Here is a 22,677-nt window from a genome sequence, read left to right as displayed (position 1 = left end):
AAGACACACATGAATTCAATCCAGGTATTAAGGAAGGAAGGTAAAAGAACAGTGGAGGGAAGTAAAAACACAGCCCTGTGAGAAACTAACCTTCAAAATAAAATGCAAAGTGAACTTAAAGAAACAATACCTGTAAGTGAAACAATACCTAGAAATACCTGGTACAACAATAGAATGAACGCTGGACATAGATGTACAGTTACCATTGTGAAAATCTGAAGGGAAAAGTGTAGTTTGGGCAGAAAGTCAGAACTTATGGCAAATGGCATGGGATAATGAAACAAAAGGGAGACATTTATATAGGGTGCAAAACACAATAGAAGCTAAGAGGAGTAGCGGATTGCAGAGACGTGAGGAGGTTGTTATCAGTCAAATATGAACGGGCCACTGCTTTTTAAATGGTACTCTTTTTCGGATAGGGAAATATCCGACTGGGTTGTGTGATGGGTGCACTGATATGGAGACGGTTGAGCATGTACTCCTTAGTTGTAGGAAGTATGTAAGTCACAGGAGGGTGATGTAGGGTGAAATGAGTGGTGGAAGGGAACTTACATTTGAACAAGTGGTTAATAAGTTAAGTCATGGTGAAGGGAAAGTGGTGGTTTTTCGTTTTTTGAGAAGTACTGGTCTCATCAAGAGGATCTGAGGATTGAAGAGTGACGGACGGTTAACAGCCAGGAGATGGCAGTAATGCAACAGTTTTAGATGCAAGCTGCCGTTAAACTTGACTGAAGAAGAAGAAGAAGAGGAAGAAGAATGAACGCTGGCCAACAAAATGACTACATTTCCCAGTGGCAGACCAGTTCCTTCGATGTGTTACCTTTTTATTGACGTCAATATTCTGCGACCCACCGTTTATGCGATACTACACAGAAATGGCGAGCGGTAAAAAGAGTACGCTGCTGTCGTCTTTAGCGGTCTATGGAGATGATTCGGAGCCCGACTCTGACCCTGAACAAGAAGAATCAGGTATATAAAAGTATTTAAATTCCTTTCATACGTTTAACGACTATGAAATACTTTGCTGTAGGTCCGCCAGCCTTACTGCGGAACTTCATGTGGGAGCTAACTTTAGCATGTAGCTAGTTAGACGATCTTCATGTTCATGTTGTTTTGTTCGTAAAAGATAATATGCGCATATTTCGCTGGATGGTGTTTTTTATTGAGAGAAACTGTTGTCAAACGGAAATTAACATGCGTCTTTAGTTAACGGAGGAGGGTGCGTTTTGTGTCAGGATACCGGGTTGTGTTCTTGACTCCGAGATAACCTTGTTCACTGGTGAGATAGGCCCTTACTCAATTCTCAAGTACGCGAGTCCGGACTTGCCGAGAGCACGAGCACGGATTCGCGATTTGTACAATTGGAACACCAGCGTACTTGATGCTGTCACAGGTCCGGAGTTTTTACTGCCGTCCCTTTGCCTGTTTAAATCATAAGAACTGTCACTACACAGAGATGTGCTTCTGAATGTGGACGATGTGTCTTCTGCATGCAGTAATACAGTTCTGCTTGTGTTGAGTGATGTAAACAAACAATCGATCTACGCTCTTCAAACATCAAAATTGATCATTTGATTTTTTTTATGACACAGCAATGGTGAATGTTCCCACCCTCTGCTCTTTGTAATTTAACGCAATCTTTCCGTTTTCGTATTTTGGTTATGATTTTTGAGTACACCTTCGCAGTAGCAATTGACTGCAAAATAAAGCTACCGGAAATGTACAACCCTATATCCCAGTATATTTTCCCATAGTTGTGATCCACTGGCAGTTTTCATGTTGGCCTTATTATGTTTATTTCTCATATCGTCCTTTCTTAAAGAGCCAAAGCCTGTCTGTTGGCACACAAGGAACAAATATACTGATTTGTTTCTGGACTGCTGGATTATGACTTGTGACATAAAATCATTGTAATCCTAATTTTACTAACCCATATTTCAATTTGTTAATGGACAGAATAATTATCAGATTAATCTCAAATTAAGTAGTCATTAGCTACAGATGGATGTGCATAATGTACTCCACTGGAAGCAACTACACCAGTAGTAAAACCGCTTTACATTAATAACCCATTGATAAAATATACATCAGTATAAGGGGACCTTTTTGTCCACTGAGCTCTTCTAATTTTAAAGCTTAAAGTAAATTTCTTGAGAGCGAGAGAAATATGACATGTGGTTGTTAGTTGGCACAGAAGCTTTCAGAGCAGGGATTCATGAGTAAGTGCCAATTTAGGGAGTCGGTAAAGTTTTCAGAGTATAGTGACCATTAGTGAGGTCCCAGTGTTGCTGAGCTTTAGTCTAGGCAATGAGGGCTAGAACAGATAATTTAAAACTGAGGACGAACTCTTTCTTTGGCTATTTCCTGTTGTCTCATAGGCTGGCTTACTTTGAGGTTTCAATAGTTAGAATGTTATCACTCAAAATTAGTTATGTGTGAAATAAAAGAATGATTTTGCTGCCTAATTGATTTCTTTTACTTCTGTGTCTTTGTGACCCCCCCCCCCCCCCCATCTCGCATCAATAGGGGGGCGTGTAGGAAGCCTTGTATATCGCTATGATGAGGATGACCTGAACCAAACCGTGGACCCAGAAGAAAAAGAGTCTGCAGATGAAGACAGCAGAGAAAACAACTCGGTCAGTTTTGAATTCTGAGCTTTCTAGATTTGATTTTTACTCATCAATCAGTTCCATTCCACTGATGTCTCTAGCTGACAGAAAAACAGTTCACGTGTTGTGTGCTCTCGGAGTATGTGGTGTGTTTTGAGACATTGAATCTTCACTGAGTACAGAGGGGTTTGGAAGGCTGATTGCTTGGTTGGATCTGCATCATAATCAGGATCTCCCCACTACAAAATCAGCATCACCAAAGTACTTTTTTTTTTCCTCTTTTCTTTAGTTTTAGGTTCACATTATTTGATTTCTTATAAGCATAAATGCAATCTTCAACATCCCCAAAAGTTGATTCTGTTTATCTGGATGTAGCGTTTTCAGTGGGAGAAACGTTTCGTCACTTATCCAAGTGACTTCTTCAGTCTTGGCTGACTGCAGGTTTCAGTACATTTGCATAATGACTGAAACTAGCACGCCCGAAGGAGCAGTGGACTGGGAGATCAGTTCATTGATCATTAAGATGCAAATTCTCATGACCATTGATCAAAGACCACTAATCAATGACAAAATCTTCAACATCAAAAGGCTAACGGTTGGTTAAGACAAACCATGGTTCCTCCTTTGTTTGATGTTGAATGCCACATATGTAGTCTTATCCATGCTTGCTTTATGCTTGACCTGGGATTGCACGAATCCAATCTGTGGGTGGTCACTGACAGCCTGTCTGTTTGTGGTCAGATGGAGCCAGGGTTAAAAATAAGAAACTTGTAATACAACTGATCTTTGAGCTATCTTGTCCTGTTGTTGGTCTGTCAGCAAGCTTCAGAAAAGACCGAACTTTTAATGTACAAAGAGCTGAAGATTAACAGTGTTTAAAATCAATGAAGTGTCCACTGCAGGCGCTGTCTGTACTTTTACTGTTTTTACAATCTTAGATTTTTCCACGCTTCTCCTATTCCCGGTAATCTCTGCTGTCACACCCCTCCCTATTCACTTGTCAACCAATCAACATTCACATCCAGTGACGTGTATTTGGGATTTTGCGGTGGCAAGTTTGTGATGGGTGAAAACTTCCGTCTGTGCTCTGTCCAAAAGCAAACCAGAACGCAGACTGGCACATTTTTGGGACAATAAATTATCCTTTAGTTACTTGTTAGTTTTAGAGCTTATTCTTAAAGCGCTCCGTTACAATGCTGTTTGTTTTCTCTGGCATCTTTGTGCAGATTACATTAGCTCACCAAAGTCGCAATATAGACAATGTTGTTAGGCTGAGAGCGGGTGCAGAGCAGCCATACAGACCCAAGCACGTATACAAGCATTATTATGAGAGCGGGTATTAGTGCTTTACTTTTTTCCCTCCATACTATTGCTGTAGCCACCTTTGCAAATGTTTTAATTTGCATCAAACTTTAAATGAAACTGTAAATTTTTGAAGTGTTCTTTGGGCACACATGTATCACACTCTTAACAGGGCTCGCAAAATTTTTCCAGTCAGGCTGCCAAAATCTATCTCAGCCCTGCCCGTCGGGCTATCATAGGAAGGAAAAATGTATGTCGATGCTTTTGCATTCTTTTGAAAATGTAGCTGAGCAATTATGTCATTGGCATCGGTGAGCCACTGTCAATATGTGACACATTGAAATCGCGTTTGAATTTGCGCTTGTTTTTTGCTTTCACTTTGCGATCGCGTGAACGGTGTATAGAGAGCGGCAGCACTGATTGGTGAGTGACGATTAATTGCGCACCAATTCCTCTGACATCGTCTTATTGGTGATTAGCTTACTATTCAGACATGACAAGTGAAATCTCCCACAGCAAGCTTAAACATGTGAGAGGTTGATTGCGCAGAGAATCGCTGACCGTTATGTGAGTGCCTGTGTAAAAGCAGCAGGATTTACGCCGGTGTTTTAGTTCTGCTCAGCCAAATACAGTGGGGCAAAAAAGTATTTAGTCAGCCACCGATTGTGCAAGTTCCCCCACCTAAAATGATGACAGAGGTCAGTAATTTGCACCAGAGGTACACTTCAACTGTGAGAGACAGAATGTGAAAAAAAAAAAAACCCATGAATCCACATGGTAGGATTTGTAAAGAATTTATTCGTAAATTAGGGTGGAAAATAAGTATTTGGTCAATAACAAAAATACAACTCAATACTTTGTAACATAACCTTTGTTGGCAATAACAGAGGTCAAACGTTTACTATAGGTCTTTACCAGGTTTGCACACACAGTAGCTGGTATTTTGGCCCATTCCTCCATGCAGATCTTCTCGAGAGCAGTGATGTTTTGGGGCTGTCGCCGAGCAACACGGACCTTCAACTCCCGCCACAGATTTTCTATGGGGTTGAGGTCTGGAGACTGGCTAGGCCACTCCAGGACTTTCAAATGCTTCTTACGGAGCCACTCCTTTGTTGCCCGGGCGGTGTGTTTTGGATCATTGTCATGTTGGAAGACCCAGCCTCGTTTCATCTTCAAAGTTCTCACTGATGGAAGGAGGTTTTGGCTCAAAATCTCACGATACATGGCCCCATTCATTCTGTCCTTAACACGGATCAGTCGTCCTGTCCCCTTGGCAGAAAAACAGCCCCATAGCATGATGTTTCCACCCCCATGCTTCACAGTAGGTATGGTGTTCTTGGGATGCAACTCAGTATTCTTCTTCCTCCAAACACGACGAGTTGAGTTTATACCAAAAAGTTCTACTTTGGTTTCATCTGACCACATGACATTCTCCCAATCCTCTGCTGTATCATCCATGTGCTCTCTGGCAAACTTCAGACGGGCCTGGACATGCACTGGCTTCAGCAGCGAAACACGTCTGGCACTGCGGGATTTGATTCCCTGCCGTTGTAGTGTGTTACTGATGGTGACCTTTGTTACTTTGGTCCCAGCTCTCTGCAGGTCATTCACCAGGTCCCCCCGTGTGGTTCTGGGATCTTTGCTCACCGTTCTCATGATCATTTTGACCCCACGGGATGAGATCTTGCGTGCAGCCCCAGTTCGAGGGAGATTATCAGTGGTCTTGTATGTCTTCCATTTTCTGATGATTGCTCCCACAGTTGATTTTTTTCACACCAAGCTGCTTGCCTATTGTAGATTCACTCTTCCCAGTCTGGTGCAGGTCTACAATACTTTTCCTGGTGTCCTTCGAAAGCTCTTTGGTCTTGGCCATGGCGGCGTTTGGAGTCTGACTGTTTGAGGCTGTGGACAGGTGCCTTTTATACAGATGATGAGTTCAAACAGGTGCCATTCATACAGGTAACGAGTGGGGGACAGAAAAGCTTCTTACAGAGGACGTTACAGGTCTGTGAGAGCCAGAGATTTTCCTTGTTTGAGGTGACCAAATACTTATTTTCCACCCTGATTTACGAATAAATTCTTTACAAATCCTACCATGTGAATTCATGGATGTTTTTTTTTCACATTCTGTCTCTCACAGTTGAAGTGTACCTCTGGTGCAAATTACTGACCTCTGTCATCATTTTAAGTGGGGGAACTTGCACAATCGGTGGCTGACTAAATACTTTTTTGCCCCACTGTAAGACAGGTCAGGGTGAAGAAGGGACAGCCAAAGAAAAGCCTACCACAAAACGGAAAAGTTATGACAAATCAGACAATGAGGCAAAAAAAAGCGCAGCTTTTTTGGTTTCATGGACAAAAGAATTTCTGTGGCTGGAATATGACAAGCTAAATAACATGATGTTCTGCCAGGTGTGTTGTGAGTTTCATTCGATTTCTGAGTCGAGAAGCGCCTTTGTTACTGGGACCAGTAATTTTAAGAAAGACCATTGCAAAAACATACTAAAAATAAACCAAGCACAAGAAGAAGTCCTGAAAAATCTGTTTAGAACAGCGTACTATGTTGCAAAGAGTGAACTACCACTGGCAAAATTTAGCAGTCTTTGCAAACTTCAAAAAGCAAATGGCCTAGATCTTGGTTCCACTTACCTCTGACCCGTGACTCCAGTGGAAATGTCATATTCAGGATCTGACACAGACTGATTCATGTCCTACACAGTTCTTACAAGTTCATAGAAATTTCTGTTCAATGAGAACCAAGTGTTTGAGTTGATGATTGTAATTTTTATACAATGTTGTGATTTGTTTTTTAACAATTTTTTTGATTAATTTTTGTTTCCGTTACAATATTATACTTTAATGTATAATATTGTACAGGAAACAAAACAGGAAACAAAACATCCATCAAAAAATTGCTCTCTTTTTTATTCGGGCTACCTAAATTTATTTTGGGCTACCAAAAACTGAAGAGTGTCGGCTCAAAGGGCTACCAGAGATTTTGAAATTTTGCGAGCCTTGCTTAAGTTACTAGAAATCACAGTCAGCCTTACAACCTCCCAGAAATGCTTTATTTAAGGCCCACTTGTAGATGAAATAGTTGACTAATAGGTTTTCAGCCCAGTGCTGGCTGTTGGTCCTGCTGCTCGGCTCCCCATTATGGTCTCTTTTCCTTTTTGCCCCTTACAGTGTTAACCTTCTGCATTTTTGTTTTTATAGGAAGTGGACGAATCTGACGAGGGGAGGGACGCAGATGACTTTGAGGTATTTGAACACTGTGGGATTGATTAGATTTAGTGATTAAGCCTGATTAGTTTGTCATTCTGTTTTGTGACTAACCTGAAGCACAGCGATGGCGGCCACAACATGCAGCGATAGAGCATATTCACTAGATGGTGCTGTGGGTTCATGGATTTGAAGTACGCTATGAGTCACTGATGCATCTTCATGTGTGGCTTAAAGTGAAGAGGCGAACCAGCGGTGTTGATTCTGTAAAGCACACTACTAGGACCTTCACACCATACTAACCCCACCCTTTGTATGTGTTTTCAAACTGTATGAGCCAGACGGTGTGCCAGCTTCCTGCTGCACTGTTTGGCAGAGGATGTATAGCTTGACTGAGGCTTTGATTTACAACATTTCTGTGATGGCTGTCTGAGGGGATTTTGTGAGTTTTGCCTGTTGGTTATGCCACATCATGAAGTGATGGCAATGAAAGGACATTGCAGTATGGTAATGATAACTGTGGTTCATGATGTGGTTTCTCAGTGCTGCGTGTATCAACATGTAGAGCTTTATTGCCATGGAAGAGAAACATTTCCAGGAAAGTTAATGAAACACATTCTGTGTACTTTGTAGGGAAATACTTCACTTTCTTCTGTTGGGATGTGGTGCAAAATGAAAATTAAAAAAACAAAAAAACAATTTGCAGCTCTCGTTAACCCGTATTTTATTCACTATAGAACATAAGAATCCTATTCACACCATAAATGAAGACTGAGGCCACCTCCTCCAAAGGGTCTCAGTGCAGTCAATTTGTTTTACTAGCGTGATTACCATGTTCACATCTGCACAAGTGAACTGAAGTAAGGCAGAAGAAAACCAGTTTGATTTAAATGGAGTAAACCTTCAGAGAGATTACAATGAATATCTGATCATTTAAAGTATATTCATATAATCTGGAGAATGTCTGTGTCCAAAGGACAGTTTTTATTTTACAAAGCATCCCAACTATTTTGGAAACGGTCCCATGTCTTTAGTAGTGTTATTTAAACCTGCTGCAAATACCTTTTGTGAGCAGTTGCATTAAAAGCAGAGGTTGTCGTGTAATTTTGGCTATGTTGGGAGAGAGAGTTTAAAGCCTCGATGTGTTTTCTTGCTTTTGTTACCATCACTAAGATATTGTTATAAAGCAATAGGATACTACTCATTTTGGTTTTGCTAGAAATTCTGCGGTGAAATCTAGCAGCAGTGTAGTCTGCATAAGCAGATGTTAGGTCAACAGGCTAATATTTGGGTTTAGATTTAGAAACCCAAAAAGAGAGTGAATGTTTATATTAGCTTTCACTTTGTCCTCAAACTTATTGTCGTTTGCAGTTGGCTTATCTGTGAATGGCAGCTGTTAGGTGTTGGTGTGATACGTGTCTTAATTGTGAGTGTGCAGTGCCTCATCTAACCACAAAGACTGTTGTGCTCGATAAGAACTGTGGTTGGATATGTCCAAGTTCTCCTTTAATGTTTTAGATTGTACTGTGATCTAGTCTGAGATCTTAAGAAAACATTGAGTTTACACATTCGGGCATGGGAAACTGTCTGCTGGAATGGAGATAAAGGGGATAATCTGTATTGTGAAGCCTTTGTATTGTCGATAAAGTTGATAGTTCTTTTTAGATCTGTGATAGCTGTGCAGCAGAGCCCCCTACTACAGGAGAACGTTTCCTTGAAGAGCGTGCATCAGAGTCCCTATCGCTTAATTTCAAAGCACTGTTTCTGTTAGTTGGTGACCAACTGAGATATTGAGAAGAGGGGATCTGTTATGTTTCCAGTAATGCTTATTTAATAATTGCCTGGAAGTTTTAATTTTCAGTAAAATGGATTGTTCTATAATCTTGCTCATAATTTTTAAGCTTGCTGGAGGATATGTTAATTTTAAAAAAAAATAATAATTAGACAAACTAAATGTCATAAGTGACAGAGCTCTGAAATATTTAGAGATATTATTGTCCAACATATCTGAGAGTAGTGCTCTGAATTTTGGGATCCTCACCTTCTAGTACCATCTGGTGAAAAAGTCAGTTTTGTTTTTATGTGGTGTGACCAATTTATTTCATTTACACATTTTTTAACCACTATCTCGACTATAATTCTCATTCTGTTACCCAAAATCTATGTGGTTTTATGAATCCAGGCAATTCTCTCCAGTGTTTCGTTTTTCCCAGTTTAACATGCTAACAAGTAGCACTAAGGTGTTAAGTGTTCCTTCGAGGCTAATGATCCTGGAGCTTGAACACTAAGGAAGGAGAAAAGCACTTGGCTGGAAAGGATGTGCAGCAGGTTAGGGTGATCAAGGATACCGATGGAAATGTCATAAACAAAAGAAGAGAGTGTATTGAGAAGGTGAAAAGAGTACTTTGAGGATCTCATGAATGAAAAAAATGAGAGAGCAGATGGAGGACAGTTAGTGAATCAAGGTGTGCAGAGGATTAGCAAGGAGGAGGTGAGGCCAGATATGAAGGGTCGAAAGGAGGTTGGCCCAGAAAAACGCTCTGAAGATAATGAACCATACCAGGAGTTGTTGAAGCTAGACTAAGGAGAGACGTGACAATCAGTGAGCAGCATTATGGCTTTTTTGCACTGCAGATGCAATGTTTCCTTCTGAGAGTGTTGAGAGTACAGATCAGAAGGAGCCTCACTGTCTTTGTAGGTCTAAAGAAAGTAAATGGTGGCGTTTGAAGAGAGAAACTGTGATACTGCATGTAAAAGTGGAAGGGAAGTGAGGGTGGTGCACGACATGTATGAGCAAGAAAGATGACAGATGAGCAGTGAGCAGGTTTAAGAGAGCTGGAGGTTCGCTCTCAAGAGAAGAGGAATGATTTTGGACAGAAGAATAACAGCAAGAGTAAAGGGGAAGGTTTGAGATGGTGAGCTGTGTGGTTTGGACACAGTGACGCTGAAAAAAGAACCACAGAGATCATTCATGAATGTAGTGAAAGAAGGTTTTGTGACACAAAAAGGATGCTGGTAATAGGATGAGATGGAGGCAGATGATCCACTGTTTCATCTTCTCAAGGGAGCAGCCCAAAGGAGAGGGAAACAAAATAGTAGTAATAATAATAATAGTAATAATATTCCTGCTATTGTAGCAGTGCTGAATGAGTCTGTTATAAGAGGGCAGCCCACATGCTAAAATGCTGCTGCTGCAGAGGCCTGAGTTCAAATCCACTTGGAGACCACTTTCTGTGGGTCTTCCACACACAGAACTGTTCCTGGTGACAAACAGACTGAACCTCATGTTCAGTGGAGTGCTCCTTTTAACGAGGAAGCATATCGCTTTGTTTATACAGCTGATACAATTAAAGCAATCCGGTCAGTCTTAAATCGTTTTTTCCCAGTTTGCTGGATGTATACAAAACGCTAACAGCTGATATTTCATACAGCTGTCTCACATAAATCCCATCAAGAAAGAAGAAAATGTAGAATTAGAAGTAACCCCCTTATGGTGTATTCAACACCATATTCTGTTATTATAATAATGTAGCATTGGCCTTTATTACACTGTTTCCAGTAATTAAAACTTAAATGAGTAGATACGTGATCAGCGTCCCTCCAGTGAATAATCTTTTGGTATATGTGTGGTTACAAGTCCGTGTTTACTCATGCTAGGCAGATGGCTTGACGATGTGCACAGTTAGCTGAAATTAGAAGGGCCTGTTGTTGATCTGAAAGGGTGGTAATATTTTTGGTGTGGCCTTGTGAGACGGCTAAATTTATATTCTCTGTACAAAAGTCCTGAAAAGCTGCTTACTGTGACCTTACTGTGAGGGCGAGCTAAAAGGGGAAGCCGTGCCAACTGGAGGATCAGTGAAGTGATGAGTGGTTTTTTTTTTGTTTTGTTTTTTTGTTAAATTAATTAATTCGTTTAATTTTAAGCTCTGTATCAAATAGTCTAATTTTTTTTTTGCTGGGGTTCTTTGCTGTATTTACATGTCTTTCTGCCGTCCTCCCTCCTCCACCACCACCTTGTGATTTGGCCCACTTCAGGACAGTTCTTTGATGTGCCCGTGCAGTTGCTAGGTGACAGCATGATTCCTGTGAATAACAGCGCTGTTCTTTTGTGCTGAACCTGTGTTATGCCCACAATGCTGGCACAATAGGCGGCATATTTTAAGGGCTGTACAAGACTCCTCCTCCTGCTGAGCCAAGGCGTTCTCTGGAATCTTCTCTAAGATTTACAGTTCAGGCTTCTGTTACTGCTAAGAAACTGCTCTGTAGTGTGTGAAGTCTGCTTCTGGGTTCTGTGATTTTTAGGTTTCAGGTATACAGAGAATGAGCTTTTGTCTTTAGCTCTCTCTTTTTCACCTGTACAGTTTTCCAATTTCATTGTACCATTGTACTATGTATGACTGTGCAATGACAATAAAGAGTTATTTAATTATCTAACACCTTTGATTAGATCATTCATCTCACCAACTAAACCCTAGCAGGAATCATGGTCTCATAATATCTATGACTGATGCTGCGTTTATTTCCCACCATCGAGCACTAATGATAAAAAGAGGCCTAAATGTCCCCTGTTTTTTCATTTTTCTGCCCTCCCACTCTCACCCCTTTTCTTGTGATTTCTAGATCTCAGAAGCAGAAAAAAAGGACCCCAAGGAGCTAGTTGGTGAGTATACGCATGAACTCGCACGTGCTCACGCAGAATATAGAGCAGCAATTAAAGGATTAAAGTAATCCTTGTGCTCAATCTTTAACTTTGAACAATAAACTGACCCTACACAGAAGTATTAGCCCAAGCCTGTGATATATTCCCCTCTGTTGTCCACAAGCTCTTAAAATGGACTTGATTTTATATATATATATATATATATATATATATATATATAAAAAAATTATTTTTTATTTTTTTTTTATTTTAGTGGAACCCGACTTACAAAATTAATTTCTTCCCAAGGGTCTTTCGTAAGTCGAAAATTTTCGTAAGTCGAAGCACCCATTGCACGTTTTGAGTGAGGCGATGCTGAACTATAGGCTAATTGCTAACTAGAACCACAATGCGTCGTTCAAGTGGAACAGCGAAGCGCAAGTACGGAAGCCAAGGGGTTGTCACATGATTCGGAAGGCATTGTGGGCATTGTAGGCTTGGCTGAGCCAATCAGAGCCAGCGGTTTCGTTACTCGGGCATTTTGCCATAACACGGGCAGAAATATTGCCGTTCGGTGCCTTCGTAACTTGAATTTTTCGTGAAACAGGGTATTCGTAAGTCAGGGTTCCACTGTATATACAGGGTGGGCCATCTATATGGATACACCGTAATAACATGGGAATGGTTGGTGATATTAAAGTCCTGTTTGTGGCACATTAGTATATGTGAGGGGGCAAACTCCTCAAGATCGGGTGGTGACCATGGTGGCCATTTGGAAGTCGGCCATCTTGGCTACAACTTTTGTTTTTTCAATAGGAAGATGGCCATGTGACACATCAAACTTATTGGTAATGTCACAAGAAAAACAATGGTGTGCTTGGTTTCAACGTAACTTTATTCTTTCATGAGTTATTTACAAGTTTCTCTTTGTTCACAGCCATTAACATGTCGAAGAGGTTAACATGTGAGGAGCGGATCGAAATTGTGTTGATATCTGGTGAACGCAGTAACCGGGTCATTGCAGCAGATTTCAATGCAAGACACCCTACGAGACCACCCATCTCCCATGCTACAGTTAGCAAACTGCTCGCTAAGTTTCGTGAAACTGGTTCAGTGTTGGATTTGCCAAAATGTGGACGCAAGAAAACTGTCACTAATGAAGAAACATCAGTGGCTGTCCTAGCTTCGTTCAGCAAGAGCCCACAGCATAGCACTCGCCGCATGTCACTGGAGACTGGCATTAGTCGAACATCCCTTCGGCGGATATTAGCTACTCACAAATGGCACCCTTAGAAACTCCAGCTACTGCAGCATCTCAACGAGGATGACCCAGATCGGCGCACAGAATTTGCAAAATGGGCAAAACAAAAATTGGAACAGGAGCCCTCAGTTCACGCAGAAGATTTTGTTCAGTGATGAGGCAAACTTTTATGTGAATGGTGAAGTTAACAAACAAAACCACCGCTATTGGTCTGACACTAACCCACATTGGATGGATCCCTCCAAGACTGTTGGAACAACAAAAGTGATGGGTTCGACATGTTAATGGCTGTGAACAAAGAGAAACTTGTAAATAACTCATGAAAGAATAAAGTTGCGTTGAAACCAAGCACACCATTGTTTTTCTTGTGACAGTACCAATAAGTTTGATGTGTCACATGGCCCTCTTCCTATTGGAAAAAAACAAAAGTTGTATCCAAGATGGCTCTGAGACTTTGCAGCGACATCAGCGGCCACCTTTGAACTCGTAACTATGTAACTGACTGTAAATGAATGTAAAGATGCAGACAAGACCAGGAGGCATTCTTTGCAGTGAAATGTGGATGGCTATAATTATACTCCAGTACATTAGCCAAACTTTGTAGAGAAATACAGTTTTAACATAAACTGTATTTCATATACAGTTTATGTTAAAACTGTCCAATATCCAGTGACTGAGTGATTATAAAGATGGTTTTCCAACAACAGCCTTGTTGCTTTGCTGGTTAGCCACATATAGCTGAGATGGTTATTGCCTGGTTAAAGTTGTAATCTTTAATAGTTTAGTTTTATCCTTAATGAAGCCCACCTGAAATGAATTTAAAAAGATGTGATGATATATAGATGGCTGCTACGATCATCCAGGAGGTACTAAATTGCATTCGATTTACGTTAGAGCTTGATATCTTTGCAGAAAACCTGTGATTCTTTAGCTGAATGTAATCCCCGGGAAATCCACAGTTTGCCTTTTTTTTAGTCAAGTGTAAAAAATATATTTAAAAAAAAAAAACAATTGTTGTAGAAAATTACACCTTTTGGAAAAAGTACAGTATATATATTCTGACTTATCCTTTGTAGAACCTAATAGCACTCAAAGCTGAGTGCCTCAGACATGGCTGTAATTATTTGCTTAAAAGGATAATAATACATTTGTTGAATTTCTTTCAAAAATATGTGAAAGAATCAGATTTTTTTGCAATGCCAGCTGGGTGTTGGTACAGTAGGTGTATGAATCACTACCTAGACCTAGTTGACTTATTCAAGCCTCTTTGTCCACTGACTAATAAATGAAGGACTAACAAGGACCTGGCAGTGGTTAGTGAGTAATGACTGATCTGTACAGGTGTGTAAGGAAACATCAAATCAGGCAGGATATGAGTGATACAGGGAGTGGCGTTTTATACACCAACCTCTTAGACTGTAAACCTCTGGCACTGACCGTCTCTCTCTGCTGTTGGTTAATGCAGCCCCCAGCTGGATGCGGATGATGGCACAGATTAGGCAGTGCGACACCCATTTGACATGTGGTAATGCATTGCCACGAGGGTAGACAACTCATAATTACAATCAAAATTGTGATTTCTCATGGATTAAATGTTTTATTTTGAAAGAATGTCTCGCAGAAAATGAGTGTGAGAAGAGTTGTGTAACATATTTGTTTATAAAATGGATGAAAATCATTTTAAAAGGTGTCAGCACATCTCTCTCCACGAGAGGAATGGCCGCTGCTCACAAATAATTTCCCGCTACCGTCACCTCTTCCAAACTTCTAGCCTGGCTCAGGCATAAAAACAAGTCCCAGAGGAAAAGGAGATGCACTAGTGCGATTTTAAAGCTTTCAAAGCAGTTGCTATTGCCACGAGTGTACTGTAGTGTCAGTGTGACTCATAGCCTGAGCCCGGACCCTTGGCATTCCTGCAGTGGAGCTCGGCTCCTCCGTCTTGTCTGTCAGTAAATGTCACAGAGCATCTGGCTAAAAGCCTTCTGTCAGCAAGCTGAAGATGGCTCTTTGTCTGTTTACTGAAGGGACGGACATTGTCTGCCTTTCCCAGAAAAAAAACCCCAGGGCACAGACTTTGACTTTCTGTCTGTTTTTAGGAAGACAGATGGTGATTTAGAAACAGAATATAATCTTTTCTCTGTCTGTTTATTACTCTCAGATTCTTCCTGTTGTTTGAGAATATTCCTTCCCATGCTGAGCTGAATAATTAGCAGGGATTTATTTATTTTTGTATTTATTACACAGGCTGTGATTTATTCACACTTACACTGCTACTACCATCCGACGCACTTTAGTGTTTAGAGTTTGTACAAGGGCACAAAATTGTCAAGTAAATCTCAGGTTGTTTTAAGTGGATTAGCAGGCTTCCACACTGTTAAACCTTGTTGCAGCAGCACTGTTAGACAGTGTTTGCAAGTCTTTGTGTAGAGAGAGTTTTATAAAATACCAAGCTACCACCTAATGCCTCTGAGTCATCGGACTTGCCTTGTCAGGTTTTTATTGTTTGGGGCTACAGAAGTTTTCTGTCTCTAATAACTGAGGTTTAGTGCCACAGACTATTTACACAAGACCAGTTCATGTTCACGTAACTGAATATCTCTGTATATCTCTATATATCTCTAAACTAGTTCACATCTTAGGCATGCGTATGAACCTATGCACATGCATGCTCAGCTTTACTTTTGTGTTTAGCCAACAGAGGGAACGCCCTGCCCCTCCTTTACCCCAACGGGGGAGGTTAACTATAACCATATCAGTTATCCAACAAAAGGGAAAGAGAGGTGCTCCGCCTCTTAGTCTTCTGACATGCGGGCAATCGGTGCACCAAAACAGTATAGACATGTGCGCCTCTGTGGACCCATATGATCATGATCAGCAGGCTGATGAAGATAGAAAATGATTAGCATCGTGTCTGCACACGAGCAGAGTTCAGCTCTGGCACATGTTGCTTAACTGTGTTGCAGTAATGTTTCTGCTCACATAGAGCCAAGATGATGCAGTCTCCATTATTTCCAAACACAGGTTTTCCACTTTGCCTAAGTCCATTTTAAATGATGGCTTGCTAAGAGAATTGTCTATTTTTAATCCTGTAACACCTGAAGGGGAGCTCAGGTTTGGTTTTTGGTCTTGTGTCAGGAATTTGAATATATACTCTGATAAATGACTTTAGGTCTAACGGGATTTTTTCCCCTTATGTTCCCTGATTGAAAGCTGGGTGGGATGTTTTCTTTTGAATTGAATAAAAACATTAAATATAAGAATAAAAGTAATTGGGTTGTGCGTATGTGATGATGGGATTTTGCTCTGCTCTGTAAGCTAAAGTGTTAAACAAGACACAGTAAGCACATTCTTTTTGGTCTTTTCATGTCCAGTCAGGTTCTTACTTGTCAGTGTTCTTCATAGAACTTCAGCAGACACGAGTTCCTCCATCTGCACATACATGCACACTTGCAGCATCTACTCACCGAAGTACTGACAGCTCTAAATGACTGTGTCTGTGTGATTAAGAGTTAGTGACACAGAAGAATGCCTGGCCTGCAGTCAGAGAGAGCAGAGGGAGACAAGTCGAGCAAAACAAAGGAGACGAAAGGAGTCTGCCTTCTCTATACAAGCCCCAACAGCAGCCACTCCCTGCCTGGGACATGCTCTCTTCATACCACACTGCCCTGTAAAACTTACTGGCACACACTTAGGAGTAAGATGAACACAAGGGTGCTCAGGAATTCTCCAGTAATACTTTGACGCACATTAATCGAGTTTCTTCTCCAATTCATGTCCGTATTCCACCACCTTCTCTCCAATTTCTCATTTGGTGGATGTACTTCTACATTTTAGCCGTCTAACGTAGCTAATCCTGCATGTAAAGACACGCAGGGAAAAGCCACAGAGGTGAAAGCACATTAGGCTTATGTTTATTTTTCTTTCCTTCCAGCTCTGTTTTCAGAAAAGGTGAGAAACATGTCACCTGACGAGATCAAGATCCCCCCCGAACCCCCCGGACGCTGCTCCAGCCATCTACAGGTACCCAACACCACTATTAAACGTTCTCTTAACCACATACATTTCACTTGCAGCACACGCTTTAATGCTGTTGTATCATGCAAGCAGCTTGAGTAACACCACTTAGGCCACAGTTATGCCTGCTAATCAGATTGGGGGGGTGTGGTTAAAGCTGGGGTTTGGGGTTTTATAAGGGCTTGATTGAATAATCTGGGGTTTTGTAGACTTGTTTATGTGCTGGATAACTACTTTCCAGGTAGTAAATTCATCCTCCTAAAAGAACTTGTCATTAGCTTAAAAAAGAAGAAATTGGTTCCATGGGGGGAGAAAACAGTCTGCGCTCACAGCCTTGGCATAAGATCAGATTTAAAAACCAAGACTTGAAACGCTAAAGGTTCGAAGCTGCCTCATCCACACACGAAACATATGGGATATTTATGCACTGAAAATAACCTCCTGTTGACGCCAAGCGACTCATTTAGCTTTCACTTGTTCCCTCTCGGGTTAGAAATACATTCTGGTGGCGACATAAATCCTGAGGCGCACCCCTGTAATTAAACCGGCACACAGTGTCATCCTCAGTCTGCTCAGCATCACCGCCGCTGATTTCTTTTCGCTGCTTTGCATTTTCGGCGCTTCCAGCTTCAGTCAGTTAGGTTTGTCTTCTGAGGAGCAAAGGCAGGTCAGGACATACAGCTGACTTAGTAAGTGAACAGCTCAGCAGTATCCCCTCTGGGCTGACACTCCCCCACCTATCAGACGAACAACTAATGATTCACCTTCACCATAACAGCCTGGATATCCCTGCCCTCTGGGCTCAGAGGAGCTGCAGCACATGTACTCTCACAGTATGGCTTAATTGGATTTCGCAAATATTCTGTTTTTCCTGTCAATTCACCAGCGCTGGAATGTAGCCACTTTGTGAACTGTTTCCAAATGCCTTTTGCAATCATACCGCGACCTTGAGATTAGAGCAGATTAGAGCGATCCACTGGCTGCCAACTCACTGAGCTCAGTCTGAAACTCGGATATCTCTGGAGAAGATTTCTGTTTTAGGAAAAGCTGACCACAATATCTGTTTTTATTTTTTATAAGTCTGCATTTGACAAAATTTTGCTGCTGGAAATTCAAGTGAAACCTTCTGAGGGAGAGGCAGGAAGTGTCCAGACTGGTCCAAATCAGAGCAGCAGAATCACTATCATGTGTTAGCCTAATAAAAAACAAAAAAAAAAAAAAAAAAACACTTGCAACAGCTCCAATAGTTTTATCAGTCACCAGTAGGTTTGGTGGGGCTTTACATCAGTGTAAAGTAGATATTTGACTATTGTACCTGTTATAGAGAGAGTGTCAAATTGGAAGACTTGTAAAGATGTGTTTTCTTTTGTAGTTTAAAAGTTAAAATGTGACAACATGGTGTAGACAGTCTGCAGCAAGTGTCACTCACAGTTTCCTCTTGTGCATTTTTGGCTACTTCTTTAATAAAAAGAGAAATAACATCACTGCCAGTGAGTGCTTAAATGCTGACAGTCGTCAGCTATACTTGTATAGCTTATCTCATAGGATCTACATGCATCAGTGCAGAAGTATCAATGAAGCTTCTAATGTCATTTGTCTAACCAAAGTGGTACAACACCTAAGTGTTGCTCTCATAACAAATGCATAACTTGTAATTACAATTTAAGTGGGGCATACAGTTACTTTAAGGGTGCAGAGTGTCCATAGTGACAATGCTGTGAGCATGTTTGTTTTTGCATTTTCTGTGGGAGTCTATAGGGATGGACTCATCTTGGAACAAACTGCATATTTTGGTGCTGATCTATTCGCGACATGCTCGCTGCTGGCCTTCAGCCATTAACCTTGTTTATTTCACTGTTTATTGACATCCTATTTGTGGTTGAGGGATGCTTATTGAACCTTGAAAGTAAATATAATTCATTATAGTCCAGATATGTTTAATATTAGTGTGCTTGTTAATCTCAAGAATCCACACAAGATATTTTGATTAAGTCGGGGATTTATTGTGCACATTTAAAGAGTTTACTTGAGGAAGGTCAGAAAGTGCGTCTTCAAAAGTAATTTTTTGTAGTTGTTTACATCAAATTATCCAGCCAATAGGGATGGCTTTTTAGAAAACACTAATATTAGAAGCACAGGAATTAGTTTTGTTGCTGTTAACACAGTAACAGTGGACCTAGACATGTAGTGATGATAGAGATACCTCTATGGATGAACAAGAGCACTATCCTCTTATTTCTTCTCTTTCTATATTAAGACCTCATGCATCACTGTGGATCTGGGTACATGTGCCAGCTCTATGTGGTTTAGTTGAACGTGGATGTGAAATATTTCTCAGCAAATTCAGGAAACTCATATACAGTAACTCCATTCCTGGTATAAACATGTTGTTTATTTCCTAAGTGACACTGCATTGTGACACAAGTGAAGTGAATTGTAACAGCGGCGTGTGTGTTCTCTTCCTTCACCAGTTTGTTTGTTTTGTAACAGGAGAAGATTCACAAGCTGTATGAGAGGAAACTCCATGGAGATTTTGACACAAACGCCCATATCCAGCAAAAGAAGGAATTTAGAAACCCAAGGTATGCAGCTCAGCTGGAGAATGCACCCACACCGTCAAACGCGCACATGGGCTGTCAGCTACACGTGACAGCAGATGTACTGTTTGACTCTTATGAAGCTCCTCTTTGTTTTCAGTATTTACGAGAAGCTCATTCAGTTCTGCGCCATAGATGAACTGGGAACCAACTACCCAAAAGATATGTTCGATCCTCATGCTTGGTCGGAAGACTCTTACTATGAAGCTCTCGGTAAGTCTTTTTATTTTCGCTTACTTGTTCTTTGTGATTTCATATCAGCGCTCATAATTGCTTTTAATCCTCCAGCCAAAGCTCAGAAGGTGGAGATGGATAAACTGGAGAAAGCCAAGAAGGAACGGACCAAGGTGAGCCTAACGACAAAGAAGAGTGGATTACTCTGTCAGTCTGCATCAGGGGCAAGTCTCCACCAGCTGTACTTCATTTCTACTTTACCTCCGTCTGACACACAGAAATCAATGTTGCCAAGTTGAGCTCTCGTAACAGCAGCTCGGGCCCAGCCCAGGGCAGATGTACTTGTCGGCTTCACCCATTCTGGGTTGCTACATAAAAACCAACTGCTCCCCCCACCCCCCCCAGTATGTCTTTCTTTGCTATGGATTCTTTTGACTTTATGCTGGGCATCATTTCAGACAGCTAAATGCTGGGGGTGATGGGAGTTTCCAAGGACAATGTTGTTTAAAAACATAGTGATACCTGCTGCCATCAGCAGCATCATTCCTGCTGTTGCACTGAGCTGGACTTGAATGAACATGTAGAGCACAGCAGCTATTCTGCCTGATGTGAAATGAACCCACTGTTATGTAGCTACAGTATTCAAGCTAAGAGACATCAGAGCTGTTCACAGTATTTGTAGTTGTGCAAAATGCTTCGCTTACATATTATTGTAACCTCTGCTGTAGATTCTTAAGTTGAGCTTTTCAGTGACTGCGGTCAAGTTGTTTTTTTTAAACAATAATAAATCAAACCATTTAAACCAGTGTTTTAATATGTGTGTGTGTGTTGTTGTTTTTTTCCAGATTGAGTTTGTCACGGGGACTAAGAAGGGCACCAACCCCTCCAGCACAGCAGCCTCCACCACCAGCAACACCACAACTACATCCACAGGTAAAGCACTGCAACATCTGCTAGCTTCAGCTGCTCCAGTAGTAGTGTGATCAGATTGGACCTCAGGTGTACACGAACAAATGAGGCTATTGGGTTAGTGAGGTACAGTCCAAAAATCTTAAGCCACTTCTTATTTGTTTCTATTTTGCTTCCAAGAAGCCGGCTCTTCTTTTTCTTTGTGCTTTTTCAGGCTTTTTTTGTTTGGTAAGCCATTGTTACAGATAACAGACACAGTAGCAAATAAACAATTTTAAAATTAATATAATTTTTAAACGCTTTGTTGCTAGCAGGCGGTCACAAAAATGAGATGAACGATGCATCCTGCCAATCGGTTAATCCAGAAAACACAGACCTGCTCTTACTGACTCCTCCCCTGTGTTTACTATGTCACAGATGCCCAGAAGAGGAAAAGTAAGTGGGACTCTGCACTCCCTGTGACCCTGGCCCAGCCCACCCTCATCACAACCACAGCCACGCTGCCCGCCGTCGTCTCTGTGACAACAACAGCAAGCGGTACCAAGACCACCGTCATCTCCGCAGTGGGTACCATCTTAAAGAAAGCAAAGCAGTGAGGATGATGAACGGGCTGCAGCGTGACCGACGGCCTGTATTGTGCTGCAGCCGTTATATGTGTGAAAAGTGATGGACACATTTTCAGAACCAGCCCACAAATTCTTTCTGCTCCTCGTGGACTCACAAAGACTAAAAACTGCCTTCTATCTCTGGGATTGTATCTGCAATTATGGCATCACAAAGCCAAACTGAGCGCGGGGACAATACTCCTCTGTAAATCTGATGCATGCAGATCTTTCTAAACAAGCGACTATGTCATTGTGCTTTTTTCTTTTTCTTTATTTGATGGCAACATTTGTTTATTTAAGACAGGAAATTGTTGAAACTGTAAAAGGGTCCCTCACAGAACAGATGTAGTTGAAATGTCTGAAGTTTATTTTTCTATACATAGTTGTGGTACAGTATTTTCATGCCTGCTGTAGCACTCGATTGTAATCGTTCTTCTGTAGCACAGTGAATGACTCTGAGCTGAGATGTTTGTTTTTGTTTTTTTACTCTTGTACGTATGTATTGATAAGAAGGTGAATAAATGGATGAGATGTTGCCTTTTCACTTGGTTTCTCGTCATTTGCACAAACTGTGATCACTCAGTCCTCTGTCATTTCACATATGGCTGCTTCTAGGAGAGCGTTACGTCTTTGTGCTTTGAAAGGACGCTCCGTGGTTATCCAGGAACAAGCTCTTATTGACTGCACACATTGGCCTGAATCTGGACTGAAGACTCTCTCTGGCTTTCGTGCAGATGCCGCCAACACATTCAAACAGTTTCTATCTTTTCTTTCAGGGCGAAGCATCTGCGTTCCAGGTGAGGTTATGCTCACTCTAACCTCACACTCCTCATCTGACTTCTCTGGAAAGGGGAGTGTCAAGACATTTATGTGATTATGAGGTACTGTAGTGGGTTAAAGCTGGCAAGAATCAGCAGGCTCTGAGCTGCCTTGAATTTTAAAGCAGCAGCACGTCCCATTGAGTTATTTTTAAAAGCTGCACATAGTTTTTCATAACCTTTCATACTTGGAAGGTGGGTGCAGTCCTTTAACTTGCCTAACTAAATATCGGAAATATGCAAAAGTAAATGTCTTCCTTGTTTTCCGGTTGTTTATCAGAACCTCACCCTGCGATCCCAGTCATGGTGTTGTCGTATAATCATCCACGATGGCCTGCAATTACACTGATGTAAATATACCGTGCACAGCTTTGCGATTAACTTTATACTTTGTCCTCAATCACAAGCTGACTTCCTAAATTGGCTCTCACTCTTTAAACCTTTGGTATTAGAGGCTGGAGAAGACTCTGCGTTCTGAATCTGAGCTGTCGGTGCGACTCCTGAGGGAGGTTTAAAGTGCAGATTAT

The 22,677-nt window shown here is 41.2% G+C and overlaps 1 protein-coding gene across 1 annotated transcript; it reads left to right on the top strand.

The window, feature by feature from the left end:
* The first annotated feature begins 805 nt into the window (after nucleotides 1–805).
* LOC120736526 (SAP30 binding protein) lies at nucleotides 806–21,876 on the top strand. Its single transcript, XM_040036739.1, has 10 exons — nucleotides 806–969; nucleotides 2,527–2,636; nucleotides 7,128–7,172; nucleotides 11,754–11,793; nucleotides 16,965–17,053; nucleotides 19,538–19,629; nucleotides 19,745–19,857; nucleotides 19,933–19,991; nucleotides 20,664–20,751; nucleotides 21,145–21,876. The coding sequence occupies exons 1-10, from the start codon at nucleotides 858–860 to the stop codon at nucleotides 21,321–21,323; spliced, it is 927 nt and encodes a 308-aa protein (XP_039892673.1). The 5' UTR covers nucleotides 806–857; the 3' UTR covers nucleotides 21,324–21,876.
* The last annotated feature ends 801 nt before the right edge of the window (nucleotides 21,877–22,677 follow it).

Source organism: Simochromis diagramma, unplaced genomic scaffold (genome assembly GCF_900408965.1).
Source record: "Simochromis diagramma unplaced genomic scaffold, fSimDia1.1 OVJJ01000371.1, whole genome shotgun sequence".
Lineage (NCBI taxonomy): Eukaryota > Metazoa > Chordata > Actinopteri > Cichliformes > Cichlidae > Simochromis > Simochromis diagramma.
The sequence above is the reverse complement of the archived record's forward strand: the minus strand, read 5'-3'. Positions and strand labels throughout refer to the sequence as shown.

What these genes read in the sequence shown, in the direction of transcription:
- LOC120736526 (XM_040036739.1), top strand. Translation starts at nt 858, where the DNA reads ATGCGATACTACACAGAAATGGCGAGCGGTAAAAAGAGTACGCTGCTG. An exon ending in ACAGCAGAGAAAACAACTCG is followed by an intron (nt 2,637 to 7,127) that starts GTCAGTTTTGAA and finishes TTGTTTTTATAG; the next exon opens with GAAGTGGACGAATCTGACGA. An exon ending in GGACCCCAAGGAGCTAGTTG is followed by an intron (nt 11,794 to 16,964) that starts GTGAGTATACGC and finishes CTTTCCTTCCAG; the next exon opens with CTCTGTTTTCAGAAAAGGTG.